At 32.3% G+C, this 18,450-nt stretch overlaps 1 protein-coding gene across 2 annotated transcripts; it reads left to right on the top strand.

Annotated features, from left to right (window-relative positions):
* The first annotated feature begins 1,221 nt into the window (after nt 1-1,221).
* LOC123692488 (nucleolar protein dao-5-like) lies at nt 1,222-10,448 on the top strand. 2 transcript variants are annotated; one of them, XM_045637244.1, is made up of 7 exons: nt 1,222-1,415; nt 1,689-1,789; nt 2,632-2,707; nt 2,907-4,340; nt 4,494-4,589; nt 4,972-5,097; nt 9,935-10,448. In XM_045637244.1, exons 1-7 carry the CDS (start codon nt 1,311-1,313, stop codon nt 10,088-10,090), a joined length of 2,094 nt encoding a protein of 697 aa, XP_045493200.1. In that variant the 5' UTR covers nt 1,222-1,310; the 3' UTR covers nt 10,091-10,448. The 2 variants fall into 2 exon arrangements, with proteins under 2 accessions (XP_045493200.1, XP_045493199.1); XM_045637243.1 differs by lacking the exon at nt 4,972-5,097 and adding an exon at nt 5,253-5,663 and having other exon boundaries at nt 9,935-10,071.
* The last annotated feature ends 8,002 nt before the right edge of the window (nt 10,449-18,450 follow it).

Below are 18,450 nucleotides of genomic sequence, written 5' to 3'. Positions count from 1 at the left end.
CACGTCTCAGATTGAAGTAAATCGTGTTTTAATTTTATATGCTTAAACTAATTAATGCAGTGAAATATTTATCTACGCAATCTTAACATTTCAGAGAACTGTTTTTCATGGAAACACTTTTCAGAGAATTATTACATGTCATGGTAAAAACACGTCAAAGTCAGGGGACGTGATTTTGCCGCCGAAAACGACCGTTATTTTTTAGTTTTTTGTGTAGAGCTGAAAAAAAATTAGATAAGTAGATTTGAGTTTTAGCTATGTAAACTAGACTATATTACGGTTACGTGAAACGTAAAAATATGCCCAGAATCTTTCGTTTATACCTTGGTAGAGTCGATTGAAATTAAGTCTATAAGTGGGAAGATATCATCCCAGTGTTCTTCACTGCACACGACATTCGGAAATTCTATATATAAAATCCGTGTGTCTAAAAAATCATTTTTAGTAGGTATAAGCAACTTATTTATTAAGTATTATTCATACATCTTAACTCAATACATTAGTATTTACCTATTTCTTTTATTTTGTTTTAGAAAAATGCCTTGTTTATGTTGAAGTCATTCATTTTTCAATTCCCGAATTCTTCCCTTAGTAAAAGAAACTTGCATTGATGCGTACTTTCACCTGCTTTATAAAAAAATATGATCTATATAATTTTTTACGATAAAATTTAATTCACAAGTAGAGTCAGGGCAACTAGCTAGTTTTTGAAAATATTGATGTCATACTGGACACTGGGAGCTATAGTTCCCACTTTTCCAACCTTTTTACAAGAGAGAACAGATGACGGGATATATACTTCCCACCAAAAAAAGGTTACTTCCCCCCCCCCACTAACCCCTCTTTTGTGTGTATTTTTGAAATCTACGACCCAGAATTACCTAGGAACGTATCTTACTTTTTTGTTAACTCCTCCACAGGCTCGCGTTTGAAGGGTTAAATGTAAATTTAATGTTGACGAACATGATACAAGGGTAATTGATAAAATAATAAACATTAAATTAATTTTCAAATGTGAAACCAAAAACTTTTGTATTAATTAATTTTAATATCCATATTTTTTTTTACTAAGCTAAAAAGTGGCTAAAAACAATTAATGTTTAAATATTTATATTTTTAAAAATTCATATTTATGGTTATAATGTCAAAAGCATTTATTAAATATGGAAACACTTTTTTATACTTCAAATCATCTAGAAAATTGAAATTCGAACTCTAATTTTTCTTTTAATCTGTGACAAAGCAGCCGTGTGGCCGCTGCTCGTGCCCGGTCTCGGTTATACATACTTTTTATAGCGAAATAATTAGAAATGAATTCTTCTGAAGATTATCAAGAAACCTTAGGAATTGTATACCAATTCCTAACAAATATAGACAAAGCACTTGCGCAAAAATTCCAAAATAAGACTAAAGCGGTAAGATAACCATGTACCAAACCACGTGTGTTTCGAATTTAATGATGGCCACGCGTGTTATTTTTTTTTATCTTAGCTAAACTTTGTGAAATTAAAGTCTTTCTTTCTTTTACATTCGTCGATCTAAAACTTTAACTTCTGCCTTTTTGAAAATAAATCTATAGGTATTTTAAAAACTTTGTAATATTCATCTTTCATGTCCCAATTTATATATTTTGTTATGTTGATTAATATTATATTATATATTAAGTATAAAGTTATGTTTTTTTTTAGAAATCTATTCCAAGTTCACCATCACTTCAAGACATCATCTCAGAGTATAGAAAATTGAAAAAAAATACCACGCCGGCTAAGCAGGCAAAAAAGGCAGAGAGGTATGTATATTGTATACATTTTTAAGAATTAACAAAAAGCTTTTCAGAGCATGCTTATTCTTATAACCTTATAGTTTATATCTTATTAAATGTGATATATTTATAATTTAAAGCGTTTAAATAATTCCTACTCTCTCATTATAATAATAGCAATGAAATGGCCCTCAATCCAGCCATTTATGATGCTTACTTAACAAAAAGGCCAAAATATTAAATACCAATTGTTTGTTTTAGTTGTTTCATACAACATAGTATGGGGATATTGCCGCGCTTCGCCATTATAATACATGTAGCTTCGAAACTTCTGCGATGACCACTCTAGAACTTGGCATGAAGTTTTAGCATTATATAAGCCATTTATTTAATGATCTTAAATTTTTTTGTAAATATGCTAAGTTCGTAAAAAATTACAAAGAAAAATATTTTTTAATTTTTCTTAGGAATTTAAAAATAAATTCGAAATTCAAAATATGAGAATAAAAAGGTTTTTTAATGGGTATTATTATTCAGTCATCAATTTGTTAAAAAAAATCCTTTACTTGAACTGATAATTACATTCAAAGTCACGCATGCCTCGCGCTTGCTGATATCTTCAAAGACCTGTATTTTCAAAACTAAGCTTCTAAATGCAAAAATATTTCGTATACATGTATAACAGGTGTAACATACTAAAATATAACCGAAATCGGAAACCTGACCCCGAAATCTGTGTCCGCTTCACGTGATATTTTTATATCCCCCTGTATATTTTTTAAATCTTATCTAATTTTTTTGTCATAACAATGTTATGGATATTAAATTCTTGATATTTTAAGCAATCAAATACATTTATATTGTTTTAGTTCTGATGATTCAAGTGACGAAGATGAAGCACCAAAAAAGAGCACCCCACAGGTCAATGGAAAATTACCATCAAATGTAAGTTACAAACCTGAAACTAAGTAACACTTATAAAATTCAAACAAATACCTACTTAAAATGATGTAAATTTAAGTAATTGATGCACTATGATAATTCTTTGTTATCGTCACTACCTCTGATTATTAAAAATACTGACCTATTTTTAAATTTTGTGAAAAAAAATATGATTTTCAAAATATTCATTTTAAACTTATAGGCCACCCCTGCTAATGCTAAGAAAGGAACCAACAAAAAGGAAGAATCCTCTGATGACTCAGATAGCAGTGAGGATAATGCTACAACACAACCTAAGAAGCAACCTGTTAAACCACAAATGAATAATACACCAAAACCAGTAAAAAAACAAGAATCCTCTGACAGTTCAGATTCTGAAGATGAAAAACCAAAGCCACCACAAAAAAATATTCAAACAAAAGCACCATTAAAAAAAACAAAAGATTCATCATCTGATGATGATTCCAGTGATGATGATAAGCCCAAAGCTGTGCAGAAGCAAACACCAAAACCTGTTCAAAATAAACCAGTTTCAACCCCTGCTAAGCCAAAAACAGCAAAGTCATCTTCAGACAGCGATGATAGTAGCGAAGATGAAAAACCTAAGGCAGCTCAAAAGCAAGCTCCAAAAATCCCTCCAGCTAAACCCAACAAAGCTGCTGCTAAATCTTCTTCAGATGACAGCGACAGCAGTGATGATGATAAGGCTAAAGCTGTTCAAAAGCAAACACCCAAGCCTACACCAGCAAAACCTTCTGCAACACCAGCTAAATCAAATGCTAAGAAATCATCATCTGAAGATAGTGATGATAGTAGTGAAGATGAAAAACCTAAAGTACCATCCAAACAAACACCAAAAGCTACACCAGCTAAGCCTGCACCTAAACCACAGGCAAAAGCTGCAGCTAAACAATCATCTTCAGATGACAGCGATAGTAGTGATGATGAAAAACCAGCACAGAAAAAGGCAAAACCAACACCTGCCACCACACCTGCAAAACCAGCAGCAAAGAAGTCTTCTTCAGAAGACAGTGATGATAGCAGTGATGACGATAAGCCTAAACCAGCTCAAAAACAAGCACCCAAACCTACTCCTGCCAAACCTGCTCCTAGTACAACTAAATCTAAAGCCAAGGAATCATCATCTGATGACAGTGATGATAGTAGTGATGATGATAAGAATACTTCTCAGAAACAGCCAGCTAAAGCAGCTCCGACACCAGCCAAGAAGAATGCAACACCTGCAAAACCAAAAGCTAAAGAATCATCTTCAGATAGCAGTGAAGATGAAAAGCCAAAGCCAGCTCAAAAGCAAGTTATGAAATCAACACCAGCAAAGCAGAAGGCAAAAGAATCATCTGATGATAGTGATGACAGTGATGATGAGAAGCCTAAACCTGCAGCTCAATCCAAACCAGCTGCAACACCAGCTAAAGGAAAGTCTTCAAAATCATCATCTGATGACAGTGATGATAGTAGTGATGATGATGATAAGCCTAAGGCTGCTAAAATGCCGAAGCTCACAGCTACCCCTGCAAAGTCTATAAGCACACCAGCTAAGAAACAGGATGCTTCATCATCTTCAGATGATAGTGATGATGACAAGCCTTCCACAAAAGCAAACAATGAATCGCAGGTAAGCTAAACCTAACCTAATTTTTTTCTAAATCTATATAATATTATACTATGAAATCTAGATAAATTACATAATATTATGATGCAAAGTTTCATATTAATAAAAACACTATAGATGTGCTAAGATTACCACTAATTATATGCAACATTTCAGGCTGCCGAGAATGGTTTTAAAAAAGGGAAGAAACGAAAAGCTTCAGATGGAGAAAATGATACTCCAGCGAAAAAACCCTACAGCAATTTTGTTAAGGTATGAAATATGCAATATTTTTTTGTACAAGCCCTTTATAAAACCCATTGTATATGAATAATTTATTTAAATGTATCATATTTCTTAATCTTCTTATATATAAAAATGATCGCAAAATGTGTTGGTAAGCGAGAACTCGAGAACGGCTGAACCGATTTCGATAATTCTATTTTTATTATATTTCTTGAAGTATGAGGATGGATCTTATGTAGAGAAAAGGTAAACATGTACCACGGGCGAAGCCGGGGCGGACCGCTAGTGTGTTATAATGATGACAATTACTTCTACTAATTAGAAAAATATATACAATAACTTTAAAAATTAATGTTTGAACTTTGTTCTATAAAAATAAAATTAATTTGTTTGAAATATGTAATTTTAGGGTACAGATGTAGTGTCTACGCCCAAAGAGAATGAAAAAAATAATAAACCAGTGCCATTTAGGCGAGTTGTATCAGAAAAAGTAGAAGTGGATCCTAGACTTAAAGACAATTCATTTGAAGCCAAGGTAAATGCCCTAAAATTTAAAGAGCCAAGGCAACTCCATGTATTAAATTTTATTAAGCACATGGCTAACTATTTTGGGCATTTACTTTAAAAATTTTACTGCTATAAATAAAATACATAGGGTTGTCTTGGTTTTAAATATTATCTCTCCACCAGGAGGGAGAAAATGAAGAAGAGAACGGCGAAGATGAATCTGGGAACGGCAATAACGGATGGTCTAACCGGGGTCGCGGTGGTTTTAATCGGGGTTCGTTTAATAATCGCGAGGGTCGAGGGGGATTCAGAGGTCGCGGTGGTTTCAACGATAGAGGAGGGAGAGGAGGTCGCGGAGGCTTCGATAGGGGAGGTCGAGGCGGCGGAGATAGAGGAGGCCGAGGGGGGCGCGGCGGCTTTGGTGACAGAGGGGGGAGAGGAGGCTGGGGGGGTGACAGGGGAGGCCGGGGCGGGCGTGGAGATAGGCACTCGTGGGGCGGCGGTGACAGAGGAGGATTTAACAAGAACTTTAATGATAGAAAAAGCTTTGACGGTGGCGAAAACAAACAAAACAAAAAAATTGTTTTCGATTAGGTAAGGAATATTTTTGCTTTACATCATATAGTCCATTGAATGAGTCCCTCCAAGGCGGGTCTAGAGTGCGTGAGTTAGTAACGTAAGATGTTTCTTCGAAAACATGTCAAGAGTCCCTAGGTAATAAACATACTAAAACCCCGGGACACTAGGAGGAGCCTCGGAGTGGGGGGAGGGGGGAAAAGGTCCATTTTTTTCATTTTTCGCTTAAATCTCAAAAACGGAACATGTTAGAGAAAAACTTTCAAGGAAAAGTTGAATGGCCATAAAATTATCTACAAGTTGTACCTAAATCATTTTTTTCTATTCGCAGCCGTTTTCGAGCTACATCCCATGAAATGTGAAAAATTCGAAAGCTTTTTATTTTACCTAACTACTCTAATAAATTCAATACCTCCTAAACGCCTCCATGGTGGAATCTGTTTTTTTTATCAATGATAGACCTAATTATGAGCAATCTTTTGACAATCGATTCCTCCTAAAGGCTTCCATGGAGGAATGTGTTTATTTTACCAATCAGAGACCTAATTAAGAAAAATCTATCAGTATCGGTCACAAGTTGCACATTTGAGTTTTTTGGAAGAAAAAAAATAAAAAGTTCAAGTATCGTAACTACCCTAATAAAATTCAATTCCCCGTAAAGGCCTCCGTGGTGGAATCTGGTATTTTTATCAATGATAGACCTAATTATGAGCAATTCATCTGTACCGGTCACAAGTTGCACTTCTGAGTTTTTTGGAAGAAAAAAATAAAAAGATCAAGTTCAGTAACTCAAACTACCCTTATATAATATTTTGACAATCGATTCCTCCTAAAGGCTTCCATGGAGGAATGTGTTTATTTTACCAATTACAGACCTAATTAAGAGCAATCTATCAATACCGGTCACAAGTTGCACATTTAAGTTTTTTGGAAGAAAAAAATAAAAAGATCAAGTTCAGTAACTCAAACTACCCTAAAATAATATTTTGACAATCGATTTCCTACTAAAGGCTTCCATGGAGGAATGTGTTTATTTTACCAATTACAGACCTAATTAAGAGCAATTTATCAGTACCGGTCACAAGTTGCACATTTGAGTTTTTTGGAAGAAAAAAAATAAAAAGATCAAGTTCAGTAACTCAAACTACCCTAATATAATATTTTGACAATCGATTCCTCCTAAAGGCTTCCATGGAGGAATGTGTTTATTTTATCAATGATAGACCTTATTATGGGCAATCTATCAGTACCGGTCACAAGTTGCACATTTGAGTTTTTTTGAAGAAAAAAATAAAAAGATCAAGTTCAGTAACTCAAACTACAGGTAAATTAGCTTGGAGAAATTTTTGCGTTTGTAGTAGTGTATGGTTTACAACATTTTATTTTTAGTTTTTATTTTATATATATTATATATGTGGGATTTTAAATTAAACTATATGTGTTTCTCCTCTGAAAAAGATGAGACTTTAATTTAATATTTGCACATTTAACATACGTATAATTTTTACAAAATGAACATGATTTTACGAAATGACAATGTTACTAAAATGAAAAATTTTCTAACCTGAAAAAGAAACGACATTTAAAATTTAATTCTTTAGTTTGAGAAGTCAAAGGCTTGCCTCGACCATGTTTTAACACTGGAGCCATTTTGAATTAACAATATAAAGTTACAACACTTACACACAAATTAAACACTTCAACAAATATTATAATAATAATAACAAATAATAACAACAATCAACAAATACAAAAGGAGATTGCCCAAGTGACTATGGCACTTGGTATCGCAATCAAACTTATTGTGTCAAGATGAAATATAGCTCAATTTAAAGCTTTTAGAAACGATTAAAGTTTTTATATAAATAAGCCGCAGTTCGCGACAATAAAAATAAAACAATAGTTTTATTCAACACTTCAAAAAAATACTTTATCGAGTTTAAACTAACGATGAACGTTAAGTTTTACATTTATTACATAGGTAATATTTTAATTTACAAGACAAATGTGAAAAGTAAATCGTAATAAACATTAGGTACCTATTTCAAAATAAATTACGTCGAACATTGCGTCGAACACATTCATTCAAGATTCATTTCAAATAGAAACTATGACATAAGACGCAGGACGCTTGCAAGAGAGATAGATATATGTGTCAAAACAAAAACTTTTACTTTTATTTCTATTTATTTGGTATAATTACGACTTAATAGTGATAAATATGATCATTATAAATACAAATAGGAATTAACAATATCACGAACACGTGACACAATTAGTATTTTACCGATTCCATACGTGGTCATACATGTTTCAAAACACAAACTTTTAATATTATTTCTATATTTTATTCGGTATAATTAAGACTTAATAGTGATACATATGATCATTATAAATACAAATAGGAATTAATAATATCACGAATACGTGGCACAACTCAAATTTTACCGATACCACCCGTGGTCATTCTCCTTTATCAATTAAACTACGTACATAATAATTATAATTTTTGAATGAAATGTGTGCTTTATGTTCTAACGGTACCAAACAACTGCATTTGGCACCTGCGGACAGCGTAAACTGGTTTATTCTGGTTTTGTGCGTGTTTCCACATTCCACTATCAAGTGACGATTTATTTATTTGTTTTGTTTCGTAATTATTATGGTCAAATATTAATTATGAAACAAACTATAATGGACACGATATTTTATTGTTTCACGGTAGTCGCCTTGTCGTTTGCTCAAGGACGTGAAATTGAATGATATATTTTTTTTATAAAGTCAAAACCATTTTCTTTCAAATTAAAAGTTGTTTTTATTGAAAAAAAAAGTGTTGCTAGGAATAAGTATAAAATTAAATAGTAATGTTAGGATATCGAAACATTTTTGTATAGGCCAGAACGATATAGTGGAAACGCGCTCTAAGATCTGAGTAATATACACACCACTACATATGCAAAAATTTCTCCAAGCTAATTTACCTGTACCCCAATATAATATTTTGACAATCGATTGCTCCTAAAGGCTTCCAGGAGCAATGTGTTTATTTTACTAATTATAGACCTAATTTAGAGCAATCTATCAGTATCGGTCACAAGTTGCACATTTGAGTTTTTTGGAAGGAAAAAAATAAAAAGTTCAAGTATCGTAACTACCCTAATAAAATTCAATTCCCCGTAAAGGCCTCCGTGGTGGATTCTGGTATTTTTATCAATGATAGACCTTATTATGAGAAATTCATTTGTACCGGTCACAAGTTGCACTTTTGAGTTTTTTGGAAGAAAAAAATAAAAAGATCAAGTTCAGTAACTCAAACTACCCTAATATAATATTTTGACAATCGATTCCTCCTAAAGGCTTCCATGGAGGAATGTGTTTATTTAACCAATTATAGACCTAATTAAGAGCAATCTATCAGTACCGGTCACAAGTTGCACATTTGAGTTTTTTTGGAAGAAAGAAATATTTTTTGATCGTATGGGGAAATTGTTTGAGCCAAAATCATTTTTTACTGCGTGTAACTCAGAAACTTTAGGATATAGGAAAAAATGATTTAGGTACAACTTGTAGATAATTTTATGGCCTTTCAACTTTTCCTTGAAAGTTTTTCTCTAATATGTACCGTTTTTGCGATTTAAGCGAAAAATGAAAAAAATGGACCTTTTTCCCCCCTCCCCCCACTCCGGGGCTCCTAGTGTCCCGGGGTTTTAGTATGTTTATTACCTAGGGACTCTTGACATGTTTCCGAAGAAACATCTTGCGTTACTAACTCACGCACTCAGAACTTTTTATTCAATGGACTAATAATATATTAAAAACTATGCAAGTAAACTTCAACAATGACAAGACAATCAATGATCAGTAATTTATTTTTTTTGAAGTGAAACTTCTGTAGGCGCGTTGAGAGTATAAAAATTTCATGGTTGCATCGTGGCAATATCGTCACGTCATGGAGTAAGGCGACGTTTTTGGTATCTTTGAATATTGCAATAGAAATTTCACTTCTAACACGTGTGCTTGACACAAGCTTTTTCATAATTTAAACAAGCCATCCTCTTTTTTGTCAGATTAGCAAAAGCTAAAATTATGTACAAAAAATTAACATTTTTTTTTTTGATAAAAATATCCTCATCCAGATGTGATTTAATTTTTATTATTTATACATTAATTAATTAAAATTGAAATAGATTTTGGTATTTATTAATGAATGTTAATTTTAGATTATTCATTATTTAAAAATTAAGTCCAAATCCAACAATTTACTTATAGTATTACAATTATTGTTTCAGAGTGGAGCACGTGGATCGTGGGGTGAGCGTGCAAATATAGATTTGAAACACACACGAGGCAAGTCTTTCAAACATGAAAAGACTAAGAAGAAGCGGGGATCATACCGAGGTGGTGTCATCGATATGGGTGTACATTCTATTAAATTTGAAGATTAGCCATACATAAATGTTTATCATATTGCTACGCACTTTCAATATTTAAATTTTCAATAGTGTATTACATGCATTTAATTTTAACATATTTTTCTTTAACATATTTATAATTATTATGATTATATGAGTAATGATTTAGCAGAAGAGGTATGTTATTTTTTAGTAGGTATGATTTACCTAATCATAATATGTATTTTGACTATCTTTTATCCAAAAGAAAACTGATATAAATGTTTTATAGGTATAAAAACATAGGTAATATCATATATTTTGTAAATATTTTTTCTAGTGTTAAGCTTTAACCACAAACAGATGTTTGGTTATTTTGTACATAATAAGTGATTATATAATAGTAGCCTTACATTTGTGTTATAATTTTAGTTAATATGATGGAATATTAGACGTAAGTACTGTGGCAAGGACCGCCTTTTGTATAGATAGGGAGGCGAGGTAGCTAAATGACGTAATTCAACGGCGTCGTCGAGACTTATCAAAAATCGAAAGAGAAAATAATTTCGAAAAGAAAAGCTTCTATGGTAAAAACCATTTTAGCGGTGGGTTTGGCGTGTACGGATTTTCAAAAATGTAAAAAAAAAACAGTTACTTGGGCATTCTCGAGCGCGTCAGATATTCATACTACGTATGCCCCAAGTCCCTCTGATAACAACGGTATACTAATCTGCCGGTTTGCGTGGTGGGGCTAGGCATATAAATTCGTCAAAAATACACAAAAAAAAAAATTTACTCGAGCGCGTCAGATTTTCGGAAGGGGTGTTAAGTAGGCCCCAAGGAAGCTCCCCTTAAAAAAACTGACGATTACGACATGACGATAAGTTATGATGAATTTTTGAAAATGCAGAAAAAAAGAGTCCTTTTGAAATACTCGAGCGCGTCAGATTTTCATAGGGGAGGTTTATCTCGGTATCCTGAAAGCATATTTTCTTAATCTGACAAAAATGTTGGTGGGTTCTCTTAATCTGACCGAAAAAGGTTTGTGGGTTTCTTTTTTTTAATCATCGTTATTTCATATCAATTTTTCTTAACTCCCTCAGTTTTCGAGATATACACAAAAAACCGGGAGTTTGACTTTTTACGATGCTTCAAGTAAAAAAAGTTTTAACTTTGGACAAAAATGAAAAGAGACCTTTTTTTGTAAAATAAAATTACCTTTTTTTGTTTATTTAAACTTTTTTTTTTGAAAAAGTAAAGTTCGCGACTTATATGCTGCAACGCGTTTTTCGGAAGATGAAATGGCTCCTCCAGACTTCCGGTCATGCGGAAACCGGCAGATTTTGTATTTTTAGTAAGTTTTAGATTATATTCTTCAAAATAAAAATAAAAACAATCGCGCTCGAGAATGCCGGATTAACGTTTTTTTTTTTACAAGTTCGCGACCCTATAACTCGGCGGCGTCAAGGACTTATGGTCAGATTAGTTAAATTTAGTCTTAAAACACTAAAATCAACCCCCAATATCTTAATCTGACGCGCTCGAGTATTTCAGACTATCGATTTTTTTTTACTAATCTGATCGTCTATCCTAGGCGCGCGTCACTACATATAGAGCTAAATAGTTAACAAGGTTGTTCTATTAGGTCTAAGGTATCTCTCATATCTTAAACTGCCACGCTCGAGTATTACAGAAAATTCCCCTCTTCGCCTCCCTATCTAAAGATTGATGTTTCACATGTTTTATTTTAATAAAGAAGTATGAATGCGAAAGTTGTGCCTATCATTAATTCCCAAAATGTTATTTCAACGCAAATGGTGCGATCACAACCAATATCTCGGTAGGCAGGGTAGTTTTATCCATCTCCATCATGAAATCTATATCTTAAATAATAATATTATTATAAATGCGAAAAGCTTGCAAGGGTGGATTTTGATAATTCATGATGGTACTTTGCTACAGTAAAACCACAGAGTAAAACTATGCGCGCTTGGTACCGCGAAACCCACAGAACAGGAAAAACTAATAGAAGTGCTATAATGTCATAATTAGTATGAAAACCAGTGTCGCCAAACCCACACATTTAAACCGATAGTTACACAGTACACAACAAGTAAACTATGCCTTTGATTGGACAGCTTAATTTGAGTAAAAACCGACTTAGGTTATAAATTCAGCATTTCAATATGTACCCTAAAGCACTATGTTACGGTTTATTTTAGTATAACATCCCTAGGTATATTAGCTGTTTTGTTTCTCTTAGCTCAGAAATTCCAAATTCGAAAACATTCAGCTACTCCACAACAGAGGGCGTTAATTTTCGATAGATATAACTTTGAACCTCAACACCTTAGATTACAAAATAAAAGACAGATGGAGCGTTGCCGAACTAAACCGAATGATTTATCGTCATTTTCAATAAAGCTATGTGTGCTGTCATTTCGCCGCTGCACTGTACGTACACGGTGCTTCTGTGTGCGTGTAATGTTACCAGATATTGAAAAAATTTCCAAATTTTTGCCCGACTACGGAAAAAAGAGGGTTATGTTTTTCGAGTTTATGTATGTATGTATAATATTTCTTTGACACGCCCTGCAGTATAAACCGTTGGACCGATTTTGAGTTGTGAGGTTTCATTGCAATCATCTGAATTATTATGTTAGTGGCGGTAGTGACGTAGGCTATATACATAAATTAGCAGTCAAGTTTTAATTTTTATATAATATATAATATAATTTCGGGTTAATGATATTTTTTTATAATATTGTAAAAATTCTTTTATTACATAAAGTACCTGCCTACTAAATTTATGGACAAAATAAGGGGCCATCCATAAAGTACGTCACACGTAAAGAGGGGGGAGGGGGTCGACAAAGTGTGACATCACATTTCAAAATCTAGAGGTACTAATCGCGTAATTTCAAATATAAATTAAACTAAAAAATATGTCCAACTCTATCTTTAGGGCAATACGGTTTAAATTGTTTTGTTGACAATTTATATTTATTCATTAGTTTATTTTTTTGTTATTGTTTCAAATATTTGATATTATGTTGATTTCATAAAAAAAGTAGGTACTTAATTTAAATGGAAATAAAACTATTTTGAAACTGCTGTTTTAATTTAATAATTTTTCGATGTTAAATTGCAAAACATATTGTGACGTCACACTAGGGAGGGGGGGGGGGGGGGGGGGTCTTAGAAATGTGACCACCTGTGACAAGGACGGGGGGGTGCTCAAAAACTCATGAAATTTGTGTGACGTACTTTATGGATGGCCCCTAATTGTATTCAATTTTTAATTAAATAAATTACATAAAAAAAAGTTTCAATATTAACTATAATAATTATATTATTTTTTATTTTTCTAAATATATGAATGCGAATAGCGGTTTTTTTTAGTCGAAAAAACGGGACATTTTATTTTCATCATATCCATCATGGAGTTCACATAAATTAAATCGCTAGCGAAAACGACTATGACGTTTTTAAGCTTTATAAAAGTTACAAAATAATGTATTATGCTTATTAAAATAATCTAATAATGATCATGAACCTTTAGTGCACTATACAAATAATCACATTCACGATTGAAAAATCCAACAGCATTACCCTGGAGATCTTTTAACCATTTCACCCTTTTACCCATAAAAATGGCAAATTCATTTTCAAAATACTGGCAACATACGTTGAAGTTTTGTATTCCTTCATATCTGTAAAATTATGATTCGTATTATAGGAATAAATCAGCCAAATAATCTACAGAAAACCTGTGAAACGACGTTTTATCTTTTTTTTTTGTTTTCGGGAACAAATTTTACAGCGTTTTATTATCACAAGACGGCATTTTTTACTAAAAATGCAAACCCTTTTTGACGTATTGCATGACACTTTATGCGCTATAGCACTGGTGCAGCGACGTACTTGCTTTTGATTTCGTATTTTCTTTGACAAGGGCGACGGGCGGTTGTCATGCTCCATCTGTACTTTATTTTGTAATCTAAGCTCAACACATAGAAATAAGGTTGAAATGTGTGTCACTCTAAATTAATGACATTAACTTGACATTAACCTGATGCTATGCTCTAAGGGATGTCAGCCTTGTTATCGATAATTCACAAATAAATATATTTTTGTGCATTTTTTTTTTCGTTCTATTATAAGAGTATAGTATGATGTGTTACATTTTGGAGTATGTTTATTACTACTAAATACGTCTTTTCATATTATTATATTTTAATAAAATACGGAATAGAATAGTATAAATCTATATTTACAAAACACAAACAGAAATTATGCATTATTTTAAATCTTGGAACTGCCGTAGGTTTGATGTATCGGTGGCCTTTGTTAGACTGCTTAGTGCTGTTCGGCATCCAGTTAACTCGTCACGTTGCATTTATCCATTTCTCTTTTAAATTAGCCTCTTTGGAAAATCTATAAATAAATAGGACTAATGAAAGCAAAGGAAAAATAAAATAAATTTTAATATTTTATAGTGATTGTCTTTTCTAAAGTATCGATACTGTCGATATGCGCCACATGCATCACTAATCCGACATTCGTTTGTTTATTGCAATAATATTCCAGAAAGTCTTGTTTGCTGTTCAATCTATAATAGTACTAATTTCTCATGGATTAAGGTTCATTTTGACTTATTATTTTTATAATTTTTTGACAAATTACGACAAGCGAAGTTATAACATAAAATATATTTAAAATAAATTAAAATAAGACTTACCGATGGTATGAAATGCCTCTATTGCTGATATTATTGTGTCTGCTAACATTTTTGGTCTCTAATACAAAACAACACGTCCTTATTAATGAATAAATATGGAAAAAAGGTTTGACAGCTGACAACCGACTCGAATATTTTTCTGCGCACAACTGAGAGCAAGTTAGGTGATCTTACTTAGAGTATATATACTATCTATAGAGTGCGAACAACCAAGTGGGAACAGTAGGCACAGGTGGGAACAACACGACGTTCCCGCCGCGAGCGCTCGCAGTCGTGGTTGAGTGCTCACGAAGTGCGTTGCTCTGGATTTTTTTTCATATTACGAATAAACATGGTGAAATGTGCTGTTCTATCTTGCAAAAACGATACTAGAAAATACACAAAATTGAAATCCACTATCACATTCCATCAGTAAGTCGATTGTTATACTTATTTTTATGAAAATAAATCTAGCATCGCGGGCGTGAAGGGTAGGTGAGAGGCGGACACGCGCAGGCTTGCTCGCGCGCCTCACTGCCGCCACGTGATCATAGTGATGTGACCTGACCAACGCTGTACTCGATATAAAGTTTACTAGAAGAACTATATTTTAACAAATTATTTATTTAACTTAAAATTTAAAACTCTTTTAAAAATGTATTATAAAATATATATTTGTGGTGTGTTTTGTATGATACACTTTCTAATATGAATGCGAATGTAAATGTAAAGTATGTAATGTTACGATATATTTTCTGAACCGCTAAATTGATTTTGAAGATTTTGATAGTAGAATGGATAAAATTAAATAAAAAAATTATTAATATTATTTATTAACTATATTATCATTTTAAATTATTAATTATTTCTTAATATTTTTTACCATTTTTAAAACATTATTATTATGGTTTGATTTATTATTAAAGAAATAGCACTAAACCTGATCTTTTATTTTATTAACTTTATTATTTAAAAAGTACTCACGTTTTTCTGATATTCCAATTAAACATATTTTTTTAAAGTACTTATAATTAATACAAGAAAATTTCATATATAATATTTAATATTCAAATGGAATAAACAAACTTTATTCAGTTGGTAGACAAATTTAAAATTACATATTTATACTTTATTCGTATATTTTTCCTTTAATAACTTATTGAACATAAAATTTACTTATGATACATATTTATTTACATAACTTATCGACAGTTCAACACGCAATTGATACCTACCCATCCCTATTTGTCACACACACATCTATATAGTATCTATAGCTCATCTGCCTACGATGCGCAATAAGCAATTTGTGCAATACACTCGCTCTATACTATTGTAATATATACTCTAAGTGATCTTACCTTACTAGTGACACGTGGGCCACGCCCACATCACACTTCTATTAGTTTTTCCTGTTCTGTGATAAAACCACACAACATTTTTTTTTTTATATATTTTTTATAGTGAAACTTTTATTCTAAGAGCAATAAACCTATAGAGTTCTTATATTGAGACAGAACAAAATACATATTTTCTAATCTACTTACTCTTAGTCAATAACAGCATAAGCCAGATTGAGATAGCGATAGAGTATCTGCACTGTCTTCAAACGTAGCGCGCCGGCAGTCAGTTTGTTTTCCAACCAGCTGGTGGGCTCAGTGTGTCAAGTGTTTTTAACGAAATATTTAGAAAATATAAAGTGTACAGTGTTTCTTTTTATTTGTCAGTGTGCTAAAATAACTATTGTATGTTTATCAACCGGCTATCACTAGTCGAATGGGAGTTTTGGATAAAAACAATGTGCAAATATCTTTCCATCGGTAAGTGATTTTCAGCAAATTGATAAATATTTATGTTTTAAACCTATTTGAAGGTTTTATCAAGCGCTTTTTTGTAATTTTATGTTGTAACTGTAACATTTACCCACTTTATGGGGTTGTGGAATATAGAATAATGAAATAATTTTTAAAAAATGTCACAATAATATCACGTTTGGCATTTTGTTTACCACCGTAGTGTTGTAACACATCTAGCGTATATTATCGATTTATGACAAAAAATCTATTTCATATTAACGTTGATTTATTTATTTTGTTTCTTATATCAGATTTATATTATGTAGTTGTTGTTGCAAATAATAGATGTAAATTTTTTACCGCAGGAAAATAAAACGGCCACGTGGTTGTTTTATTTGCCTTATGTGTTTTAGTTTTCGTTTGTTGTTTATTAATTTCTCTTTCAGATTATTAATGAATTCGTTTTGTTTTAGATTTCCAGAGCTAAATAAAAAATGGGTATAAAACATGAGACATGAGTTGATTGGACGCCGCCACAATTTGCTATATTGTGTTCACTGCATTTCGAGCCTGCGTGTTATCAAGATGGATACTCTAGAAGAATTGTGCAATCTTACGCTTACGTTTTTTTTTGTTCCTGTAGTTAGATAATAAATACATTTGATTAAAGAGAGTGAATTTTTATTTTGAAATTTTTTACACATAATTTACTTTAAATGTGTAACTATGTGAAAATTAAACGGTTGATTAAATGACAGTTCTCATAGATGAGAAACTACTATTGAAATACATACTTAATATACATGCGTTTTCAAAGAAAAACCCGCATAGTTCCCATTCCTGTTGGATTTACGGGATCAAAAGTAATTTTTCCAAATTTCATTGTAATCGGTTTAGTAGTATTCGCGTGAAAGAGTAACAAACATTCATCCTCACAAGCTTTCGCTTTATTAGTAGGATGTTAGGAAAATGTTTTCATTAAGACTGTCCTTTTATTAACTTGTTAAAATGCTGCATGATTCCTTCATGCTGACTGTGCCTTTCTCCTCACTCCTTTAACTTTATCATCATTTCCTTCTTTATTTTAAATTACATTTCAAGTTTTAACTATCTTTCCGCCCGCGTTTTTAAAGAAAATCCTGCACAGTTCCCGTTCACGTGGGATTTCCGGGATAAAACCTAACCTATGTGTGTATGTACAAAATTTCATTGTAATCGGTTCCGCAGTGAAAGAATAACATCCATTCTCGCATAATTTCGCATTTATTATATACAAATAATGTATTCAACTGAAATTAATTATAAGTTTTGTTTTTTTTATTTATTATTTCACGAATCCGTAAATGCAAAATACATTCACGATTTTATCGATTGAAGCACATCCCATCACTATCACCTTCTATCTATCTAAATACGTACCTATAGTAAAAATGGTGCCATGACTATGTTGAAACGTAGCTTGTTGTCTATAGCTGTCTCATTCTTTCATACGACGTTTTCTTTAGATAGAGAGAAACAAATATATGTAAATTGTATACGCTCGATACAAGTACTCTATAGGTTTATTGCTCTTAGCTTTTATTACATCGTCTCAAACTTTTTGGTCTGTGTAGCGCATGTCGCGTGACACACGATACGTACGATAATTATCGTACAAATACGATAATTTTTAGATAGATGTCTATAGTGTGAAAAAAAGTTTCACTTTTACCGTGGTTTCATAAAACCACACAACATTTTTTTATTTTTATTAATAAGATTAATAGCCACTCGGCAAGCCGAAAACGCGAGCAAAGAGTAGAGTAATACATACGGAAAGACGCGGGCTCGTTCGGATCCCGTCTCACTTTTATGCTTTAAAAAATAATTCTTATAAAGCATATAAATTCTATAAATCT

This window comes from Colias croceus, chromosome 6 (assembly GCF_905220415.1).
Source record: "Colias croceus chromosome 6, ilColCroc2.1".
Taxonomy (NCBI): domain Eukaryota; kingdom Metazoa; phylum Arthropoda; class Insecta; order Lepidoptera; family Pieridae; genus Colias; species Colias croceus.
Note: the sequence above shows the minus strand (reverse complement) of the source record. Positions and strands in the feature narration are given on the sequence as shown.

What these genes read in the sequence shown, in the direction of transcription:
- LOC123692488 (XM_045637243.1), top strand. Translation starts at nt 1,311, where the DNA reads ATGAATTCTTCTGAAGATTATCAAGAAACCTTAGGAATTGTATACCAA. An exon ending in TCCAAAATAAGACTAAAGCG is followed by an intron (nt 1,416 to 1,688) that starts GTAAGATAACCA and finishes GTTTTTTTTTAG; the next exon opens with AAATCTATTCCAAGTTCACC. An exon ending in CCTACAGCAATTTTGTTAAG is followed by an intron (nt 4,590 to 5,252) that starts GTATGAAATATG and finishes TCTCTCCACCAG; the next exon opens with GAGGGAGAAAATGAAGAAGA.